Source organism: Amphiura filiformis, chromosome 17 (genome assembly GCF_039555335.1).
Source record: "Amphiura filiformis chromosome 17, Afil_fr2py, whole genome shotgun sequence".
NCBI lineage: Eukaryota > Metazoa > Echinodermata > Ophiuroidea > Amphilepidida > Amphiuridae > Amphiura > Amphiura filiformis.
The window spans coordinates 5671572-5695584 of NC_092644.1; the positions used below are offsets into that span (position 1 = coordinate 5671572).

A 24013-nucleotide genomic window follows, 5' to 3' on the forward strand; every position below is an offset into this window, starting at 1 on the left:
GATTGTCCAATCAGAAATGTGTCTACGAACTAGACCACTCCCACTGACTAAGAATTTTGAATAATTTGTTGTTGTAATGTGGCCACCATTACCTGTCTGAAGCGGTAACAGACTACAGTCTTACGGCAAAAATTAGCTATGTGCCTCTGGTTTAAAAGCCCATGAGAACTACCTGCCGATTGGCCAAAATGAATATTGTGTCCATCCAATTTTAAGGAGGTTATTTATAAGATCATCTGCAAATGCAAGTTTGACCATAAATAATTTAAAGCCTAGTCATAATTGGCAATTGAAATGAGCATTTCAAGTTATCAACCAATCAGAAATGCTGTTAGATGACCAGTAGTGTCCAGGGGGACACAAACTGAGTGACTTCATGAATGCATATTTATAGCAAAGAAACAAGAATTTGATTAATCTAGACTCCGGAAAAGAACATATGTAAGAAATGCATCTAAATTTAAATAATTTAAAACAATTACTGCAAGGAATAATATAGTTTCATAAATTTCTATTGTCATTTTTTTTCAGGCTGAAATGAGAGACAGGGTTGGAGTCTGTGTCCTATATGGTGTGCAACCAATCAACAAGAAGACATGTAAAGATGCATCGACTATGCTGAATCTCAGGAAAAGTAAAAAGAAACAGAACAAACACCTTGCTCCTCCCCTTTTCCAGGTAATTGACAGTTTTTAAAGAAACAGTCCACAATAGTATATTTTTGTCATTGTAACATAATATCCCCATTTTGACATGATTGGGCCATTCCATTTAAAATCCACACTACCCATGTGGAAGATTTTGGAAATATCTTACACAAGGGGTGTATGAGTTTTGAATAGAATTATCACATTAGGCAGATCCATTTGAATTTCATACACCCTCTGAGAAAGATTCAACCTAAATCTTCCATAGAGGGAGGGTGAGTTTCAAATAGAGTTGATTAATGTGCTAATTCCATTTGAAATTCATACTCCTCCGGTAGAAGATATTTCCAGAATTTTCCACAGGGGTAGTGTGGATTTTAAGTGGATTTGCCCATTATGATAAGTGAATGATGAGAGCATTTACACTGTAAGCATCTTGTCATTTGTTGCAATCACTTCTGGTTATTTTTTTAAATTTTTTAAATATTTTTTTTGCTTGTAAATATTATGTTGTTGTTGTATGCGCTGTGGTCTAAATGAAATGGTGCAATATAAAAGCCTAGTGTATGTATGTATGTATGTAGGCTATACACACAATTACAATTACAAAGTCCATTGAACATAATACAATGACAGAATGCGTACACATGTATTTTTTATCACCAATTACGACACGATCTTGCTACATACCGGCCCAATTATGGAAGTTTTTTTCTTTCGGAAATGATGACATTGTAGTATGCCGATGACATTGAGCGGACCATCATAATACGATTATGACATGATTGTAATCAATGGGGAAAAAACACACTCATGTGGACAGGGTCTAAATTTATTTAACGTAAACAAATAATATTTGAACTGCTTGGTGTTTGATTATCAATCGTCATGACGTGAAAGATGAGATGAGGGTCAGTCGGTCGGTCAGGCTTTTTTTTTCAAATGACTTTAAAAATCACCAAAATATGTAAATACAAGAAAAAATCTGTAACTTTTGAAATTTGGGTCAGCATTCATTATTATGTGATAGCTATTATGATGTGATGCGAACGGAGAGTATAACAATTGGGCAATTTCATTTAAAATCCACACTACCCCTGTGAGAGATTTTGGAAATATCTTACACAGAGGGAATATGAATTCAAATGGAATGAACTCATTGGCTCTTGGTTCTTGGTTCTGTAATCCTTAAAAGCTGATCTCAGCTATACTAGGATGAAAAGTACATCAGACGTCTACAGCCCGTGGACGTACAAAAAATAACATAGGGTGCGAAGCATATCCAAATAATCTAACGAAAGCAGCTCCATTTGAAACTCACTCTCCCTCAAGGGTAGATTCAGGTTGAATCTTTCCGAGAGGGTGTATGAAATTCAAATGGAGCTGCCTAATGTGCTCATTCCATTTGATATTCATATTCTCCCTGTGGAAGATATGTCCGAAATGTTCCACAGGGGTAGTGTGGATTTTAAATGAAAGAGTCAATTATCATGTGTATTTATATACAGGTTGTGATGGCTGCTGATGAGATGGATTTATATAACTTCATCGATAGAAGTCATCTTACTCCAGATCTGGGTGGCTACCTACAGTATTCACATAGTGCATGGCTCAGATTTAGAAGGGTATGAAATGATACATGTTCTACCTTACGTCCACAACTTGTAGCACAGTCCCACAACAAACATTGCTTGCAATTTGTGATATTTTGGGACTTTTTGTATACTTTTGCCAATTTTATGGAGGGGGGGCCTGCATACAGACCTGGTACCATCCTTTCAAACATGTTCAACCAACCCTCAACTGATGATAATTTCACAGTTACATTTCTTAACAGATATTATAATGAAATACAACCACATGTACCCATTAATTTAATGGCTGACTGCACATTTTGTCAAGAAACAAAAACAAACAGAATTGGCCACAGTCACACTGTCCCCAGCAATAATTCTTTGATTGCTTTTGATAGTATCAACCTAAAAAGTACTTAAAATTTTGTGATTTTGAGTCTATAATAAAGAATGTTGCAAACAACAGTAATGCATTTTGCTAAAACCAACATGTACTAGGTACAAATGTTATTTACATGTATTCTGAGATTTATTGATTACCATCGTTAAGCAGAGCAACAGCTGCAAAGGGATAATCAATACAATTATCAACTAGATGTGTGAGCTTGGCCTTGAAATGGTTGGATTACCTTTTGACCTTCATGCGGTACTCCTGTCAGATATGTGTCAAAGAGTGCTATATTTTGTTTCTGTCTTGTCATAATACAGGCACTATAGACCACAATGGCCTCATCCCAATGGCATAGTTCAGTAACCTCAATTAAACAATCATAGTGCAAAATTTGACCTCAAGTTTCAGAGTACGAGTTTTTGTACCCAAATTTTCACAGGTCATTCAATGAATGTGCAAATGTATTGGGGTTAAAGAACTGTGCCCTGATAGATGAGCATATTGTGGATCCTAGTGAGGCTTGTTGCAATTTGAAATAAGTTTGGGTTAGCTTCAAAAGTGTTCCCTGTAAAGGTAGATATCAGTGGAAAGCTAAAATAATGAGCAAATGTTCACATGCCACTACTATATATCCCATTGTGGTTTTATGAACACATGAGATGGGTGTGTATGAGATAGATATGAGTGGGTGGGTGATGTAATCAATGTATTTGTTAATGCCCAGGGTTAATGGAAGAGAAAATACAGTGTTGTTGGGTTTTTTTTTCTTGGGGTAGGGGGAGAGTGACGAATGGGAGTGGGAACACAACCTGTTTTCAATGTAAAGAGAAGGGGACATCCCCCGGATATGACAGTTATATCTACAAATTTGATAAAACATGTAGGAATACCATTTCTTCACAGTAGAAAATGTAAAATTTGAATTCTTAAGAATTTGTGCATTTGCCCAGCCCATTGTCATCAATATTGGCCATCATTTTTTTCTTGGGGGTTGGGGGCGAGTGTCGATAGGGAGTGGGAACACAAACTGTTTAAGATAAAAAGAGACATGACCGTTAAAACTATACAAATTCGATAAAAAATCTAGTAATACCATTTCTTCACAGGAGAAAATGCAAAATCCTTAAGAATTTGTGCATTCACAGGTCATCAATATTGGCCATCTGTTCCATAAGGTCAATAGAACAAATCCAAATATTGATGAAACCCTGTAAACGTATATAGTTTTGTTACAAAGATGGCACCTCCTGCCCCATCTATAACGAAACGGAAAGTGACTAAAAAAATGATAAGTGATGTTTTGGGTGAATATATGAGAAATGCAATTAACATTCTAGCCCTCTCCATCCCTCTTTTTAAATGCTAACTATAGTTTCATTCCCAGAGCTTCACTGTCCTAATTGAACCATTCATTCATTATACCTGTCACCAAAGGAAAGTTAATCAAACCAACTAGATGTTTTCTTATTTTGTTTAAAAACAGGTAGTAGAACCATTCTTTGTCAACTATGAGTCTCTAGAGACACGTCTTCCCATCGGATACGAGAGGATGGTTACACTGTCACACCAACGTACACAGGGCAACTCTAAGGATGAGTTACTACAGTTTATGCATTGGTTGAAGGAACAATACCAAGAAATCAGAGGGTAAGAGTAAATGGCCTATTCAATGGTTTGATCATACGGAAAATCATCCAAATTCACTTTTTTGCACCTTTGTTAGTAGTATAGATGTGTTAACATAGCTTCCTAGTTGTATAGGTAAGATTAAATCAAATCACCCCTGGTGTATGATCATTTAAATGAATTTAAATCCTGGTTAACTTTTTTTTTCAAAGCTATTTTTTGTATTCAACCTCCTGCCACCCCCGAGTTGTTTTGCTATCTCAACCCCCAGAAAATCTGAACCCCTTAAAACCAACCTGTGTCCCTAAGAAAATTTCAACCCCCCTTAACTCCCCCAAATAGTGTAAAATTGGCCCGCTAAACACAAAATTTTACCTTAATTTGGAGGATAAAATTGTGTAAAATTGAAAATTGGCCTGGCACACACAAATTTCACTTTAATTTTGGGCTAAACTTGTGTACAATTTAAAAAAATGTTGCGCTTTGTGTGCAGTTATCACAGTAATACACAGCCAAAATGATGCCCACCACCAATATTTTTGTCTTTGCCCCCTCAAAGAACTGACTCTGATACACCACTGAAGATGTAAAATACCTGAACCTTCCCAAAGGATTTTACGAAGACCACACTGTTGTGTATACCCTCGGGTATTGTTGGGGGAAAATGAAAACACAAGAGTAGGTTTTGATGTCAGTATTTCACTATGATAGGGGAAATGTGGTCTAGTATATTGGTTTTGAATGATTTAATCTAATTACACTCAGAGGAAATATAGGTTAACCACAACATTATTGTAGCCATAGGCTGCTTGTTAATACTAAATAGGCCATGCTGGGTTAAGAATGGTGTTATTAACTCCCTCCATGCACATGTGGACTGCAGACGACAAGTTTTTTTTTTCTTAATTCAAAAATGTCAGAAATGTAACTTTGCATGATCATATTTGGAATCGGTATGAAAAATGCATTAAAATGAGTACAAACAAGCCTAGTATTGGTTCAGTGGTTCTTAAGATAGCTTGTGATATTTTTGAGTAAATATCTCAAAATGTGAACTTTTTATATTGAAGCCTATGGCTAGCACGCAGAGCATTAAGAATACATGGCGTGGAACTTTGGCTGTAGGGGTGCATATGTAATTGTTACACTTTGTGGAATCATCTGATATTAATAGTATGTGAAAAAATGACCAAGAAAAGGAAAGTGGAAAAGAAACACTGCCAATCTCTTGGGTTTTGATAGATAAAATATGAAATCTCAAATCAGACCGTAGTTGTTCATTTTTTCATTCTTTGCAGATAAATTTACTTAAAATTTCCTGTTTTGTTTTTTAAATGGGCTATTCCATATGAAATCCATACACCCCCTATGAAAGGCATGACCTTAATCTCCCACACAGGGAGTATGAATTTCAAATGGGGTTACCTGAATGGGTGACTCCGTTTGAAATCTACACCCCCGGAACAAGTTGCCAGACATGTTTTTGAGATAGGCTTCTAAAGATGGCATTCCCAAATCAAATTTTGATATTCTTAATTTCATGGTATTTGACTTATGGACTAAGTGGACTTTTAAATCCTTGAAAGTATTTATTAAAAAAAGCTTTATTAAATCTATAATTAACAGTTGAATTATGATAATCCTATTCAATCCTGTGTAAGGCAGGAAACTAAATTGGCCCATTACTTAGTATAGCAATTTGGCAAAAATATCAAGATATCATTTACAAAATTATCCATATCGAGAAAAGTATTGCACTGCTATTTATATAATTTTGGTATCATTTTAAAGCTTATTGTCTGGTGCTCACATTTTGATTCAAATCATGAAATGGCAAAAATGGGAGTTGTCCTGGTTTTGTCAGAGCGGGTCACATTATAGTATTCAGCAAATTACTTCAGCAGTGCCCCATTGCTCTTCCTGATATTGGTAAACAGAACTAGGTCATGCGTTGCTACACAGCTTGATCAGCGAATGAAGTGCCGATGTGATGATAACATGATTCAATTAGCCAATCAGGACCCCACTTCTGTGTTTATGCTATAAACAGGTTAGACCGCTGATGAACTATAATATTATTGTTTTATGAAATGTAAAATTTCTTCCTGAACAGAGACATCAATTTAGAACCAGTCTCGGATATGTGCGACAGTCTTCAAGCCAGGTTTACCCATTCAGAAAATGACTCTGTGTTTGGACCCGTAGCACAGAAACCTATTTTCAGGGAGACCAAGTCGATGGTTGCCCATTGTCATCGAGAACTCACTGCAGCAGAGAAGAGGATAGAAGCGTTATGGGAGGGCGCTTCTGGCAAGGTCCAACAGACGATTGACTTGATTTCATTCAGTGAACAAGTAAAGCAGGTAATTATTAATTGGACATTGCATAACGTGTATAAATTTGGTCAATCTTTTATGACACTTTGATTTTGCAAAAGGCAAGAATTAAAGCCATATTATAACATTTGCTGAGGAAGACGCCCTCACTGAATTTTTAAAATTCCTTTTTTTACACGATTAAATTGTACTTTATTAAACCAATATACCCTGCAAAAATCAAGACTCTAGGTGCTGTAGTTTTGTCAAAATCTGAGATTTTGAATAAAAACGCCGGATTCGGCGCTTTATTATTACGATGGAATTATTAGTCGAACGCATACACGATGTTCATAACACACAGTACGTACACAGCGTGCGGGACGGTGATATACACAACAAAGGGTCGTACCATAATATAACCGAAGGAGTAGTACGTATTAGCGACATGTGCGCTGGTAGTAAATTCCAATTTTCTTTGCTTTGCCGTAGTTGTTCGGCTCAAAATAAAAGGGATATATCTGACAGTAAAAGCTAACATTTTATAGCAAAGAAATGCTAATCTATTTTGTTTAAAAATGTTATAATATGGCTTTAAGTCTTGCAGTGTCCTGAGTGTATTGTGTAGGGAATATACGAAGGAAAACTTTGACAAAAAAAGAAGCCAAAAAGTAATGTGCAACATGACATGTAATATTTATTCTCTGGTCAAATGCATTCCTATAATATGCATGTCATAAATATCATTTTGGCATCTATCTTAAGAACTGCAAATTCATTTTTGAAAATCCATTTTTGAAAATCCTTACTACATTGACAGCATGATGTCTTTTTGTACTATACTGTGAATTTTGAAAAAAGTTGTTTAAAAATTTAAAGTAGTAAGGAAAAAATGCTGTGAGTTTGTTTCTTTTTCTGAAGATTAAAAGAACCCTTGAAGCATGACTAAAAAGAAAGAAATAGGCTGAAATTTGATTTTCAGGTCTGCATGCAGGACACTGAGACGTACATGTACTTTTTTGGGTATTTTTACTTAATCAACTTCATTGTGGTGATATATCACACTGTTGGCAGGGCACCCTTTTTAAAGGGTGCCACTTGGAAATTTGGAAAATCCTTAAAAGGGTGGGGGTTTAAACTTTGTTGGTAAAAAGGGTGGATTGATATAAAGGGTGGGAGTAAAATAAAAAGGTTGGGGGTTGTTTCAACTTACAATATATTTTTATTGTAATGATAATTTGATAAACTCATCCTAGTTTCCAAGAATAAGTGCCAAACCAGCAAACCATATCGCAAGATAAAATTCCATTTGATGCATGTTTACGTCCACTAGGCTGACATATTATAAATAATCGTAGTCACAAGCGCCGCATGTGGTGCTCTCTTTGCTTCGTATACACCCGTAATGTTAACAAGTTACAGAGACTTAATTAAACAGCGGCATGACATTGGCTACAGCTTTTTGAAGAACTTCAGTATATGGCGGATAAAGCAGTAAGTGGTGGGGGTCCTGACTTTGTACATAAAAAGGGTGCCTTGGTTAAAAGGGTGCCACAAAAATAAAGAGGGTGGGGGTCTGACCCCTCTGTCAACAGTGTATCAGCACTCTGTATAGTAAATTTACCTGAGAAAACTTGTCAAAAATGACTCATTTCATTTCATTTCATTTTTGTTACAGCTTCATGATTGGTTCACCCAGAAAGGGATTAAAGAACTGAAGAGGAGGCTTGAAATAGCTGACTCAGTGAGCAGAGCTGAGATGTTGCGTAATCACTTTGACACAGGGTTGCACTCTAAAGGCAAGGTAAGTTGTCATGGTTACAACCTAGCCACACCCAGAGATGCCAGCTTTCTGACTTTATTAGGATTTCCAAATTTTTATAAATTTCACCAAAATATTTTTGAATTTATCAGTTATTAAAAAAAAAAAACTTTTTTGGGCGTGGGGATTTTTTTTTGGATTTGGAGAATTCCAGGTCCTAGAGCCAAGTGCTACAATCATTTGTGGTTGATTTTTAAAAAAAATCACTGAAAAATAACAATTTTGTATCCAAAAGGGACCCTTGGCAGTGAGGCACTGTGCTCCGTCGCTACACTCCCTATAAGCGCAAATGTCTGTATTATTTTCAGAATTGCTTTGGCAAGTCACTGTCATCTCTGCATACCTCAATTACAAGATCTGGATGAGCTTTGTCAATTGCAGTTTTTTTTGTCACTATGAACCCATGTTGCACTGACCATAGACATACCACCTAGACCTATGAGTGTCCATACCTTACCACAGCGGGAGGTGAAGCATGGTATCCAAGGTGATTTTGACGGATTGATGGGGTTACTAGGCACGCAGAAATATCACATACATGTCTGACGCGCTCGTTTGCGTGATTACTGCGCCGTTATCGCCCGCGTCAAATGCAACATGTTCCGTAGACGCGATTATGTCTGCTTGTTTGCGTCCGGGTTGCGTCCTAGTCTAAATTGTTGCTATGTAATGTTTACTTCACTACGCGAAGCAAAGTCAGTTGTCTAGGTACTTGTTTGTCTGGGGCACTGACAGCAAATCAGTTCAGAACAGAAATACATTGTGGGTAGTTTAAGATATCTTCTGTGCCTTCACATATCCAATGGATAATATATTGACTACCCAAGAGGTGAATGGTCAAAACCATTGCTCCAAGTAATCTCAAACCGTACTATTTATTGAGATTATAAAGATCATGTCTTCAATAAAGTGGTGTTTTGGTTTCAAATGGAATAGCCCAATATATGCTAGAGATAGATTCTACCTGATATCAACAGTTCAACTGCTCAGTGCCAGAAGTGGGTAAGTGCAATAGCTGCCATGTGTAGCTGCCTTGTAGATGAGTACAATATACTGTGTAAATTGTCAAATGATCACATGGCAGCTATTGCACTTGGACTTGCCTACTTCTGGCATTGAGCAGTCAAGTTTACCATATGAAGGCTTATTTCAATCATACTATCAAGTAAGTTGGATTATTTCCAATGCCTTAATGCAGTGGTTATTCACCCTAGATCCCTTCTGGAATCAGTCACTTAAGTTTCACCACCATCACCTAAAACCACACGGTCATCTATAATATACAGATCATACAACCCTATCCACTTCTTCAACTCCCACATGAACACAATTATACCAGAGCCGTGACTAATAGTCTAAAGAGAAACCCTATGTATTAGACAACTAGTTCTTAACCCCATGAGAACTATCTGCCGATTGACCAAAAAGAAGTTTTCATTATCAATTGGACCAATCAGCAATATTGTTAGAATAATTTCACCATGCACAAAAATTGGGGTGAATTATTTGCAAAGCTCCATTCTGATTGGTGATTAAAGTGAAGATATCATGTAATTGACCAATCAGAGGCAATGTTAGATCGGCATGTTAGTGTTCAGGGGCTTAATATCACCGCAAACCATGTGACCTGTCTCGTGGGGAATGTCGTGTGACTTGGTTGTATATGAATGAAAACTAGGCTATTGGAAATCATCCAACTCGGCCCCTTGTAAGTCAAGTTTGCGGTACACCACATTTGGCATAGTATACATGCTAACTAAACCCTGGGGTATTGTTTAAACTTGGCAGGCTAAACTAGCTCAGGCAGATGGCTTGATACAGCATGCTGAGACCATGATACTAGAACGGAATAACACCAACATTGTGGACATTGTGAATTCTACAAAACTACTGAAACAACAGGCTGCTGAGTTTAGGACAGGGCTGAATAAGAGAAGAAATCTGCTGCAGAAAGTCTATGATTTCTTTTTTGTGTATGAGAAAGTAAGTTGTATTATGCTTTATTTTTTATCATTTAAATGTTTATATATTGTTTTGTTTGTAATTAGTATAATGCATATAAATTAATCTGATAGAGCAAAGCAATTATATTTGAATCCCAAGGGTACCACCCTCCAGGACAAGATTTTTTTAAACAGTCTACATCATTCATAATCATATGGTATGCATAGCAAAATATCTTTCATATTCAAATTGGGCCATTCCATTTCAAATAGAATTATAACATTAGGTAACTCCATTTGAATTCCATACACCCTCTGAGAAAGATTCAATCTGAATCTTCCACAGAGGGAGAATGAGTTTCAAATAGAGTTGGTTAATGTGCTAATTCCATTTGAAATTCATGCTCCGCCTGTAGAAGATATGTCCAAAATCTTCCATAGGGGTAGTGTGGATTTTAAATGGAATTGCCCAATGCTGTTTTATCTAGCTTGGACATCTGGTCCCAGAGAAAACAATAGAATACAAAAAGCTTTGTACTACTGTGTATTGACCATGTGTGAAATGTGATATTGCATCCTGAACGCGGGTGTCGGCTGCAGAGGACAAGTTTCAAATTTTCTTTAAATATTCAAAAATTTCAGAATTGTACATTATCATGACCATATCTGGTATCATCATGAAAAATGCAATAAAATGAGTACAAACAAGCCTAGTATTGGTCGGTGGTTCTTAACCCTAACCCAACTAGGTCTCACTAAAGCTCACTATTAAAACCACTCTGCGTGCATGCATTCCACGTGACTTGATGACGCAATCAGCCCAAGTCATATATACCCAGGGAATCGTTGGCCGGGCCAACGTCACCTGTGTGGCTACATGCTGGGGATCTTCTGTGTGGCATGCTAGGGGTCCCAGGCTCGAATCCCAGGGGTGCCAAGTGACTTTTCTCCTCATCTTCTCTCCTTTTTCGTTTCTTCTTTCCCTTCCGATAGCAAAAAAACCACGGGTAGGGTTAGGGTTAAGTTAGCTCTTGATATTTTGAGAAAATATCTTAAAACTTGTATTTTTTATGTTGAAGCCTATGGCCAGCACGCAGAACATTAAACATGAGACAAAATAAAAAGCGGTCTGAATTAAACAACACATATGTCATAAGAGTACTGCCAATAACAATCAAGAGAGTTGCCTTTATAATTTGGCTTACCAATTTAGAACCAAAAAAGTTATTAATTCATTTTGAAGATGAAATTAACATATACTTAAAGGAGTATTTTGTAATCCTAGCATCCTCTTTTTATGACATTTTTCAGTCATAGCCACGAAAAAAGCTTGTTCCCAAAATTTCAGTTGATTCCGATTTTGTGTTTTGCGAGTTATGCATGATTATGTGTATTACACTACTTCATAGACAATGTGTTGTAATTTCATTCTGGTATTCCAGAACGAAATTCAAATTTCACAATATCTTTGCTAAGATCTACAAGAAATTTTTTGTACATAAACATTATGTTGCCAGAGGTTTTACATATAAAATTCTTTTTTTGAGAAAAGTGGGGGGATGATGCTGTGGATCACGAAATGCCCTTTTAAATCTGTTGTAACAGCTTAAATCAATGAATTGTTGTACTTCTGAATCTAATATACATGTTCCTTCTATTTCTTAAATTAACAGGCTGCTAAGTGGGTCACAAAAGTCCTGAAATTCCTCCCAGATAACCTAATTGACCTCTTCAGTGACCTCCAAGGAAGGAAGCACAAAGATCACGTCAATGGTAAACAGTACCAGTGGCGTGAAGATGTGAAGCGTTTTCTGCGACAATATCCGCCACCTAGTAGGGAGGAATTGGCCAAAGCAAGAAAGGCAGCTGAGGTGATACCAGAAAATAAGGCCAAGAAACAAGGGCGTGTGTTAGTCCACAGGTAAGGCAGGTCTCCAACAATAGGTACCAGTATGTTGCATTATGTAGCGGTTGCAGATGAAAAATGGTACATGCTCTTAACAGCTCTTAAGTTGTTGACCCATTAAAACCAAATTTAGGGTACATAGTAGAGCTGCTAACCTGAAGCATTGTGCACTTTTAATTTGTGACCAGATCGACAGCCTCATCTCCCCACTTTATCCTATCAAAATGCAGATTTTGGCATCAGAAGCAAGCTCACATTTTCTCACCAGTGAAATCTAGGCATGAAATATGTGCGGTTGAGATGTTATGAACCACTCGTACTTTTCTATGGGCCTTTGAAACATATGTTTTGCTTATAATATCAAAACCACTAGTGCAATTTAACTCAAAACTTTATAAAAGATTATTTTGGTACAGGCCTTAATGTGAGGTAAAAAGCACAATTTGAAAAAAAAATCTGACCGCCCACCTTTAATGAAAGTGTGACGTTTATTCAGGTCTGTTAGGCCACTGTGAATGAAAAGTTTGTTTCCAAGCTGCAGTGCGTGTTACTAAAAATGTGTGTCTTATACCAACTGGATTATCAAAATATCTTTTTTTTCTTTATTAAAAAAAAAATCCATCAAAATAAAAACATCACATCCATCGTCTCCTTGGATTGCCAGGTTTAAAACAGCCGGAGTTTTAAGTCACAAAGTTACTAATGTGGTGATGTGTTTTTTTTTTCCTAGGTGTCTTGTGTTGCTACGCATTCTAAGCCTGAAGGAAATGGCCAGTATGCGAGATGTGGTGGAAGCAGTCAAATGGCAAGACTCACTTCTGTCGGACAACACAGATGGCTCCATTGCAGGAGACAAGACACACAAACAAGCTGCAACGCCTTCAGATAGTTCATGGACAAGCCATGAAGGTGGTGATGCCAGCAGATCAAAGTCAACATCTAGCAAAGGCAAGACAAAGCTTAACAGCGCATCAGAGAGAGGTAGAAAACAAGACGGAGGTGCTTCAGGGGATAGAGCTCAGAAGAAATTTGACACTGGTAAACCCGGTAGAATACCTGAAAAGTTTGCATCAGGTGGTTACGATGAACCTGATCGTGATCAAAACAGACCTGCTCGGGAGCTATATGCACAAAGCTCTAGTCCTGGTGGAACGCAACAACAAGGTTTCATGCAGAGACCGGTGTATCTCCCAGGGGGGAGCGGACAAGAGGTTCACACGGTACCTTCACCTGCAACACTGTCGAGCCATGCTAGGCTTAATGCTGGTGTACCGCAGCAGGACTTGCATAATCAGTCCTTTGGTATCTACGGGGAATCAGATGGTGATGGTTATGGGTACAATGGGCCTAGCTCGTATGCCCTCGGCGATGTTCCACAAGGGTTGCCAGCTCATCAGCTACCTGGCAACAGGTTTCCTAATAGGCAGCATTATTCCCTTTTCCCACATCAGAAAATCCCAGAGAAACCTTCATCATCATCTCCTAATAGTGATTATCTATCTCCTCCTGGTGTTTTCAGTAGAGAACCATCCCCGATTCGATCTCCTGATATATCCAGTACGCAACAGTCCCCACCACTGAGACCATACAAAAGTATGGCTGATGTAAGACAAGAAGAGCCTAGTTTATCAAGAAATAACCCACCACATTTTGAAAGCCATATTAGACACAGAACTCTTGGTCCATCGTCAAGACACGGTGCATGGATAACAACTTTACCTGTGCTCCATCATGGTAAATCAGAGCCAGAGTTGAACCACTCACAACATGATCCCACTTCTTCGCCCTACAACGACATACTTCATAACTTATCATCGTTAAGATTGCAAAATGGTGGTGATTATGAGAGCACGAGTAACCCTGGACATGATCACGAGTTTTCCAGTCAGCAATGGCACCCAAGTGAGCCCAATCCACAAGCAGAGTACTACCAAAGGTTATTTGGAACGGATGGCTCTGATCTTGGCCACCTGGCATCAAACAATTTCCATGACAGAAGTCCTTATGACATCTTCGAAAGAGTATCACAACAACAGCAAAAACAGAAACAAAGAAGACGACCAAATAGATACATGATGCCCCCACCTAAAATACAACCTAGACCTCCAACAACAAAATCATATGTTGATGAAAGAACACCCCCAGAGTTGTTGGATCATGCAGGAGCGCTCCCATCGCTTACTCCTCTTGACGTCTTGGAATACGAATTAGCAGCCGACCAAGATTACTTAGCCGAAGAAATCGCCGATGAAAAATATCGCATGGAGAAAGAACACCAGGCCATGATTGAGAGTCTCTTTCATCAAGCCGATGCTGCAGATGAACGTCAGGAAAATCACAGGAGACTTTACGACCTTGGGGACGTACACAGGTCAAAAAGTTCCACAGCATATCAAGAGTTTGAGATGACTGATAAAAGTTCCATTCCCACCAAAAAGACAACACATTCATCAAGGAACTACTTGGCATCGCCACCAGGTACGCCTCCTCTTCCGGAGATACTCTCATCTCCACCATCAGAAAAAGTAGATGATAACTGGAACTTCTTAGCTCCTGAAACACACGAACCATCGCCTAATTTGCCCTTGACTATGAGAGAGCTCACCAACTTGGATGATAACCGTGTTCAAGAAAGGCACAGTCTTGCCCCATTGACTGATAGATTAAAGGATTATTTTGAAGACAGGGAACCAAGCCAACCTTTGGAGTATGAGAAGCTGTTAGAGGATGCCCAGAGAAACAGGTTAGTACAATCTGCAAAACATAGAATTTTTAGGTCCGATTTCTAGAAGCTTGGCAAGTGGTTGGGCTTCCTAAGCCAGCAGGCTAGCCCTACCAATGTGGGTCCACTGATTTATTGATTAATCTTTCATGGTGATGATGGTGATGTATAATGTGAAATTGTAAACACTGGTTTATAGGACTAATTGGGCTTAAGCCTGGCGGCTTAGGAAGCCTGACCACTAGCCATGCTTCGAGAAACCGGCCCTTCAAGTCCCTGTCAAAATTCTTTTCACTCTTTCTGATACAGTGCCTGAGCTTGTAAATGCAGTACCTTGAATCTTTCTGCTGTGCCCTAAAGCTCCCTTATTTATCACATACAGAATAAATAGCAAATTGCAGAGGGCACAGGAAAGATCCAGGTGGTTGTCTTTTAAATGTCAAATTGAGGTCCTGATTGGTTGATTTATAAGGTGATAAAGTACCAATTTGGTATCTCATTTGCTTACTAAGTAAGTTAACTAAACACTTTTACCAATGACCAATAATATTCAGACTGTCTGAAGTACAAATTTTGTATAGTTTGGCCAAAGACTGTATATGAAGGGACTGGGAAATGGCTTATTGATGGATATTGTTATCAGATTATCTTTTTACAACCTTCGATACCATGCGAGTAATGATTTTCTTATTATTTACTCATGTTGCCCTTAAAAATATTAAATCAAAATATTCCAATAATATCTTATGTTCAGTCAAATTGTGTACAGTTTCTATGCTTTTTCAAACATAATTTTTGTGTAGAGTTGAGAATCATTTAGTCGAATTAGCATCACATACTGGTCTATCTTGAAAAACACGCATTTTCGAAAAAATACGCAATTGAAAATCTTCAGTATGAATTTAACCTTTCTATAATTTAATTAGACTATGGATTTTCATGAAAGTGGTTTTAAATTAAAGCATATACTTAACAGATTTATTTAAGTGGAATCTTTAATTATATTTACGTGTGCAATATTGCTTAAAACTACACTAAAGTTGTAGTTCTGTATGTGAAATAGTTAATTTCCCGATATCGTATTTAAAGTGCGTTTCATACTGGTCTATCTTGGGGGCTATCTCGATTTCTGGAACAATCATGACAAAGACGTGACTTTAGACGCATCACATACTGGTCTATCTCGAGATAGACCAGTATGTGATGCACTTTCAATACGATATCGGGAAATTAACGATTTCACATACAGAACTACAACTTAAAGTGTAGTTTTAAGCAATATTACATACGTAAATATAATTAAAGATTCCACTTAAATAAATCTGTTAAGTATATATGCTTTAATTTAAAACCACTTTCATGAAAATCCATAGTCTAATTAAATTATAGAAAGGTAAACTTAATACGAATATTTTCAATTGCGATTTTCTAGAAATGTGTGTTTTTTCGAGATAGATCAGTATGTGAAAATACGTATTTTGAAAATATCATAGATAGTTTAAATTTAACATTTGTAACTAATTATCTAGGAAAAATTGAGGTCTGTAATTTGTTGTATTGGAAGAGCTCCGTAAAAAAGAACTATATACCAATTTTCTCAAAAAAGTCAAAAATTCAAGATAGACCAGTATGTGATGCACCCGACGATTTACATGTGATAATTTTGTGGATATTTGAAATGCTATAGTAAAGAAATTAATTTTTTCCTGGAATGCATACACATACACACATTTTCTTTTCCTACTGATTTCGATACTGAAATAATTTGTTTTGGATGATCTATGTCCGCATTTCAGCTAGTGTCTTTCATTATAGGCAAACTCCTTTGGCATCATGCAAGACAAGCCATGCGCAGTGCTGTAACTGCTGGGTATTTGTACCAGGGTCTATCAATCAACATAATATGCATGCTTCCTCAGCTGAGGGTACCCACATGGTATTATGGGCGAAAGAGATGCCACTTTTCTGGTTTTGGCCTGAATTAAGGTTGTTTGAGAATCCAAATTCCCGCGGTTTTATTTATTTTCAGCCCGTTTTGGGGCTCTTTTTTCAGGTTTTTTATTTCACTAGTTTCAGGTTTTTTGAGTGAAATTGTGTGGCATCCCTCAACTCACTTACTTCCCTGTCCCTTTGTACATGGTCCCAGGTTTATTAATTCTTAATGGGTTATTCCATTTAAAATCTACACTACCTCTGTGGAAGATTTTGGAAATATCTTCCACAGGGGTAGTAAGAATTTCAAATAGAATGAACACATTAGGCAGCTCCAAGAGTTTTGAGTATCAAATAAAAGTTGGTTTGTACTAATTCCATTATTTATACTCCTACTGTTGAAGATATTTTCAAAGTCTTCCACAGGGGTAGTGTGGATTTTAAATAGAATAGCCCAAATGCTGCTTACATAAACAAGCAAATAAGTAAAATAAATAAAATTCAATATTTTTGATAAAATATTCTTATATTAGGGGCTGTAGGCTGTGGCATTACACATGAAATGTCAATCATTAACCACACAGTCAATCAATACCGTCATACGATACCTTAAGACATGACAAAAAACTGATTGATGGCAGACTCTTGGGTACAGACTGTTTGGGTCAAATCCAAACTATTGTCAATTTGGACAATTTGGAATTTGTTTTCGGGTTCCGGTAGGAAGTTGTTAATTATCTAGCATCCACTTGATAGAAATTCAATCCAACTTAATATTTCTGAGCTGAGGGGGAAATCTTGCTAACTTGCTGGGTGTACATCTGTGACATTTGGAATAGTTTCATATCCAAAACAACTGGATGCATGCTTGATCTTATTATGCATGTTGTATGGTGCTGATTCTGCCCATCCATGGCAGGGGGACCCAACAGTTAGTTGCCTTTGTGTTTTCATGCTTTTGCTGGGCTACCACTTCTTTTTCTGCTTGCCTTTTTCATCACTCTTGGTAGCGTAGCATTTGCTCTTTTTTTTTTAAATATTTTTTTAACAGAGGTATTGGTTGGGTCCTGTTGTCATGGTGGGGCAGTATTATTTAAATCTCATTGTCATAATCTGATTGTATCTTTGCATCTATCTTGGTTACCGTAATTAAGATGGGGTCTGGTGGACCATGTCTGTATGTTCTTTTTTCCCTTCCACCAGGCCCAAGTACAGGTGAATAAAAATGGAGAAAAAAAACAAACAAAAAAAAAACTGGATGCATGCTCAGGATATTCAGTGATCCCATTCCCAAGTGTGAAAAAAAGTGTGTATAAATTTCTTTAAAGTGAAGAATAATTCATTAAAATTGTCATGGTATTTCTGAAATGAACAATTTTGGCAAAATACAAGAAAAACAGCAGTATTGACAAAGTTGATGTTCCATCCAAAATAACTAATTTTTCCATTTAAGTAGAGATATTACAATTTCATGTGAAATGTCCTATTTTGTCTTAATACACATCTTTCGGCTTAACCACTAGCAGGCAATGCTAACACATCTATGCTACTAACATGGTGCAGAAAAACTGAATTTTGATGATTTTTACGATTTTCCAAATGAGCAAATCGTTGAATAGGCCTTTAATGTATTTGATGAATCACAAATGCTTTAAATATTAGATGAGGTATTCCCAACCATTATATTTATTTCATTCATCTGCAGGGAGGAATCGGAGGAGACACTAAGACGTGAGATGGATCGCTATAATGATGTCATCATGCACAGAGAAGAGTTGGTACAACAAGACATACAGGATAGACTGTATAAACTTGAAGAAAAACTACAGGTAGGTAGGTCCGTTGGGGTATAGCCAGCCTCCCTTCCACCCGTCATTTTGGACGGGCAGTTTGCTCTTGGGACAGGCAAGATTAACGCCTCTGGCAGATGCTAAATTCTAAAGATAATGATTGAATAAGTTCTGTGAACTCAAAACAAGACCAGACTAATAAATTACGCTATAGCAATAACTATTTGGATTGACTGATACGCTTTTCTTTGGAAGGTTATCAACTAAAAGGTTTATTCTCTGAAGGGTCATTTGTCTAAAATATGTTTGGTCGGAAGGGCCATTTGTCCAGAAATATTGATTATTTCTCTACAGCCGATGATGATGATCTCCGAATGGTGGTTGTTCAAAAAGATTATTTCTCTGACAGTTGTTACTCCAAAAGGTTTTTAGTCAAAATTTCTGCAACTTTATTTAATTTCAGCCTGTTTTTGGTACTTTTTGCCCAATTTCACAAGCATATTCAGTTTTTCATTTTTTTTAGGAAAGTGCAGTCTCATGCCTGTATTGTTGGAGATGCTACCCTTCAGAGCAAAAACAAACTTGTCATTTTATGAGCAATAGCCCTTTGGAATAATAACCTAAGGAGTAAAAACCTGTCGGAATAAAGACCTTTTGGAGAAATGACTTTTTGGATCAAAGACCATTCTGAAAACAAACAAAAAAGTTTTTTTGGAGTAAAAACCAGTCCGAGCAAAAGCTATCCAGAACAAAAGCACTTAGAAATATAGACCTGAACTTTAGTCACCAATATTGTACCATAGTTTCAGGGACTGCTTTTTGAGGGGAGCAAGAGCAATCGCTCTCTACTGCTCTCCTTTAATATGATATAGGAGAGTGATTTTTAGCACTCCTTAGTTGCCATTCTCTCCTTACATTATATTGTAAATAGTATAAACAGCTCTCCTTGAAGGCTCCAGAAGAGCTATTTAATGCTCTCCTGCAAATTCCAAAAGACCGTCCCAGAAGTTTGCATTTAATATTTACTTACATCTGCAACATGGTGGGAAAATGTAACAATTACCCTAAGTATCTATTCTTCTTATTTTTTATCCATGTGCAGGAAGAAGCCACCATCTTGAAACAAGAGCAAGAATTAGATTACCTAATGCAGATAGAAAGAAGACGAGACCATGGCTCCCACAAGCATGACGTATCACCTTATGACCTGCGACGAGACATTAATCTTCACTTGTCCGACGAGGGGGTAATTTTTGACGGAGGCTCGGTGGATGAAGGATACGAGCATGCCAGTACCATTACAACAGAACGCGAGAGCGTGGAAAGCGGACTTGGAATGAGAAGAAGTAGGAGCGGTGGCTCACAAAATATGTTTGTGCCTAAAGGTATGTTGATGTTGTATTCACTCTATGTAATTGTGTTATTAAATTTATGCCAGTTTTACCATAATTATGATGAATCTGTGTTGGTTTGATAATATTATTGCTTTATGTTCATTTTATGTGTTTGACCTGTTGTTGGGGAGAAAGGGAGGAGTGTATGTGTGTGTGTGTGGGGGGGGGGGGGGCATTTGTAAGTGCCTAAATGATATTTGATTCAACAACTCTTCCTATACCTTTGTACAGGGGCCAGGCCTTGTTAATCGGTGATGAATCCACAGTCCAGTAGCGTATACGTGAACGCAAGGTTACGCGTTACGCGTGAGCACGTAAAATTAGTCATGCTTGGAACGTAAACTCTCTTTTATGTTGGCGGTAGCAGCTAAACATTACCGCTGATATCAACAGAGAAATCATCGATCTTCTTGTAAGGTTGAGTGGCAATGATGAACGGATATTCTGAATGAAAAAAATTATGTGAATTAAAAGATCTTTAGCTTGTTGTCGTTGTTGAAAGCGATTCAATCATGTTTCACCATAATTCATCACCGGTAAACAACTCGCATCCGGCGCGTCTGCGTGGTTTACTTCGCTCGCGGAGTAAACCACGCGGACGCATCGTTGTTAATCGGTGATGAACAACGGTGAAACATGATTGAATCCCTAAATCACAACCGTGGACTGCATGGTTCAATTCAATCAAACTATTTATCCCCGTTCTATAGTACATGTTTTACAAACAAACTCCAACACACATAACTTAGTAAACACTGGCAACCTTCACCAGTAATTGATTATTCACTATCAAAGTGCGGACACACCACTACACCTGGTGAGTTTTTATGCTGTTTCTGAAGCAACACTCTCCAGGAACCATGGACGTCCACAGTTCTTGTATGTCCACTGTACTTGTATGTCCCCAGTACACATATATTCTCCTATTTGCCAGTCATTACACACACACCCCTACACTTTTTCACTGACAAACATGGACCCTATGAGACTTTATGTAGTTAACAGCATAACCGTGGACCTCATTGCACTGACATTTAACTATTGAAAGCGTGGACTTATCCGCCAAACTGTGGACCTGGTATTACACCTACGATAGGGGACCTATAATACCCCATATGCAATATTATGGCGTGTAGCGCCCCTTCTCTTCCGATCGTGGACGTCCACAGTTGCTCTGGGTCTGCACTTTACAAGGTCAGTCCATGTTTGTCGGTGAAAACAAATGCACCCACCCAGTGGCGGCGCTAGAGGGGACAACCACCAAATAATTTTCTTGCCCCCCCACACTTTTGAGGAAAAAAACCCAATTTGCACAAAATTCATCAATTTTGCCACCCCCCCCCCTTGAAATTCACTTCCCCCCCCCCTCAAAAATATTCCTGGTGCTGCCACTGCACCCACCCCCACCTACACACACACAATTTTAATCCATCCATTTTAACCTTGTAGCATTATTTCCCAGTCAACTCATTTTCATCACACAACTTGACCTGGTGTTGAACTCTTCCATCAACCTTGCCCTACTTCTTGCCTATAGGATATATTCCCACACTTATTTTCCAAGAAAAGTCAAGCTATACCACATCAAAGGCTACCTTACAATCCCTGAAGGTTGGTCTGGAGGATGTTGACTATGAATTTCTGGCTAAAATACATTATTTATTATATAGACATATAAGTGGCATGATACCTGACACATGCTTTTGTATATTCTTTTTCTTGTTTTGACGTGCTAGTTGATTATTTGATTTTATATTTTATAAGAATTAGGAAATTTACATACTCCTCCTCTACTGTTGTTGCCCAGTGGTGGCACCAGGAATCTTTTTTTCTTTTTTTCATGAGGGGGGGGGGCAAATATTGGGGAGGATTTCCCCCGTATATCCCCCCCCTATATTGGGGCAAATCCCCCCTCCCCCACCATTGCGCCACCACTACCATTTCCACCGTAGTTGTTGTTGTCCCCGCGAATACCACCACTCTCACCGCCCCCTCCTTCTCTGCTCCATCCCTCGGCTTGGTGTGAATAGTCAATATATATGTTGGTCCATAAAATGTAGTTAACCCTATCGTATTTTTCTTGCAGAAAAAACAACCTTGGAGAAGAACTCGGCAACATCAAATAATCAAAAACAGAGTATTCAATTGAATGGACATGCAAACCAGTTAGGAGGAGAATCAACCAGCTAACTGTTGTCATCTGAAGCAAGGTATACCTGGGTATGCAATGAAGGAAGGAAGATTTTCGGGGTTTTTTCGGTCCGTCGCGAAGGGCAAACAAACATTTTTTTGTATAACCCTAAATTTTCAATATTCACATTTGAGTAATATTTGCTATTTTCTTCAAAGTAATGCCCAATTACTATAGTAATTTTGGATTCAAAACAATAAAAGAAATACATAGAACCAACCAAATTGACTGCATTTTTTTTGCAAACAATTTTTAAAGGCCTTTTCTCTTACATGTTATTATTATTTCAATATATTTAATGATAGATTGAAAATGCTTGATTGCATAAACTTGTTTTGTTAAGGGTACATACCACAATTGCCCTCAGGAAATCGCATAAACCTTATTTACAAAAATAAGATCTCTATATAATAATGGCTGAACAATGTTCAGCTATTATTATATAGAGATATTTTTCAGGAATTTTGTAAACACTATTTCAATTTGTTTTGAAAGATTCTTAATTTGTATTTTTACAGCAATTTGTTAGATTTATTACACAGTAAGCGTGATTACATGATATACATATAATAAAGAAAACTGCATAAAATTCACATCACAATTTGTGGTATGTACCCATCTAAAGTGTACATTTATTTATTATATAATTTAGTCTTTATATAGCATGTTGATTTAATAGCATGATTACTCATCTAGATTATGTAACAATTAACTCATTCTAGTGTCTTAATACCAAAGTATCTAACATTTTCTTGTATTATAAAAAAAATTAAAATTGCTTTTTTTCCTAGATGGGGCCAATGATTTTTAACTCGCGAACTTTCAGTGCTCAATATTAAATGTACTTAATATTCAAATAAAATTACATTCCACTGTGAAATACTACACACAATACCTTGACTTCTTACAAACATTCCATAAAATAAATCCTGCCTTAAACCATGTGTACTTCAGTAGATATAAGGTCACAGAGTTTTTTTTATTTAAAATAGTAACTATATTTCTAAGTATAATCTTTATTTTGTATTGAACAGGGTGTCGTATATAGGAAACATTCCTTGGTTGGTAATGTTCAAAAGATCCTTACTTTTATTTTTTTTGTATATTCTTCATAAGTAAAATTCATGTACTTTGTGTTCTGTGGTCACAAAATCATTTAGATATGTACCACAGCAGCTGAAGGGAGTATCCCATTATGCTTTGCGGTACCATAATAGAACTGAACATGCCATAGAAAATGTACACAAAATCCTTCACTTCAACTTTCAAATTGGGGGAGCGTAGACTTTTGTTTGCAAAAATATAACCCCTAAAGTATTGTGAACCTATCCATAGCTCTCATTATCTAAGCGGCTCTTGTTTATATTTTGTATACATTTGCTATGGGGCATGCATATATACTGCAATGCTTGATGGGATACTCCTTTCAGCTGCTGTGGATATGTACCATAATGATAAGAAGAAATATCACTTTTTCTTTGGATACCCTTATTCTCTGGAAATGTACATTAATGAACCTATGCCTTCTATTATGTATAGTAATGTACCTATGCCTTATATTATGTATAGTATATAGGTTAACTTGGACATTCTAGGTATACTACATAAAAGCCTTGAAAGAGACAAATTATCTTGTAAAAAATTAATTCATATTTATCTTGTACAGCTTTGCTTGGTTAGGAAGCTTGATATTAGCAATGTTTACATCAGAGATGCCCCAGGGTTTATTTTTTTCCAGAGTTTTCGGAGGAATTTGTCAA

At 37.3% G+C, this 24013-nt stretch overlaps 1 protein-coding gene across 1 annotated transcript in view; it reads left to right on the forward strand.

Moving 5' to 3' along the window:
* LOC140136848 (uncharacterized) overlaps nt 1-22464 on the forward strand; it is a 52690-nt gene extending 30226 nt beyond the window's left edge. The window contains exons 5-15 of the mRNA XM_072158446.1: nt 532-678; nt 2156-2272; nt 4096-4259; nt 6352-6601; nt 8232-8357; nt 10164-10358; nt 11992-12239; nt 12955-14967; nt 18584-18707; nt 19771-20053; nt 22149-22464. Coding sequence (XP_072014547.1) covers nt 532-678; nt 2156-2272; nt 4096-4259; nt 6352-6601; nt 8232-8357; nt 10164-10358; nt 11992-12239; nt 12955-14967; nt 18584-18707; nt 19771-20053; nt 22149-22252 — 3771 coding nt within the window. The 3' untranslated portion in view covers nt 22253-22464. The remainder of the gene's footprint in view (nt 1-531; nt 679-2155; nt 2273-4095; nt 4260-6351; nt 6602-8231; nt 8358-10163; nt 10359-11991; nt 12240-12954; nt 14968-18583; nt 18708-19770; nt 20054-22148) is intronic.
* The last annotated feature ends 1549 nt before the right edge of the window (nt 22465-24013 follow it).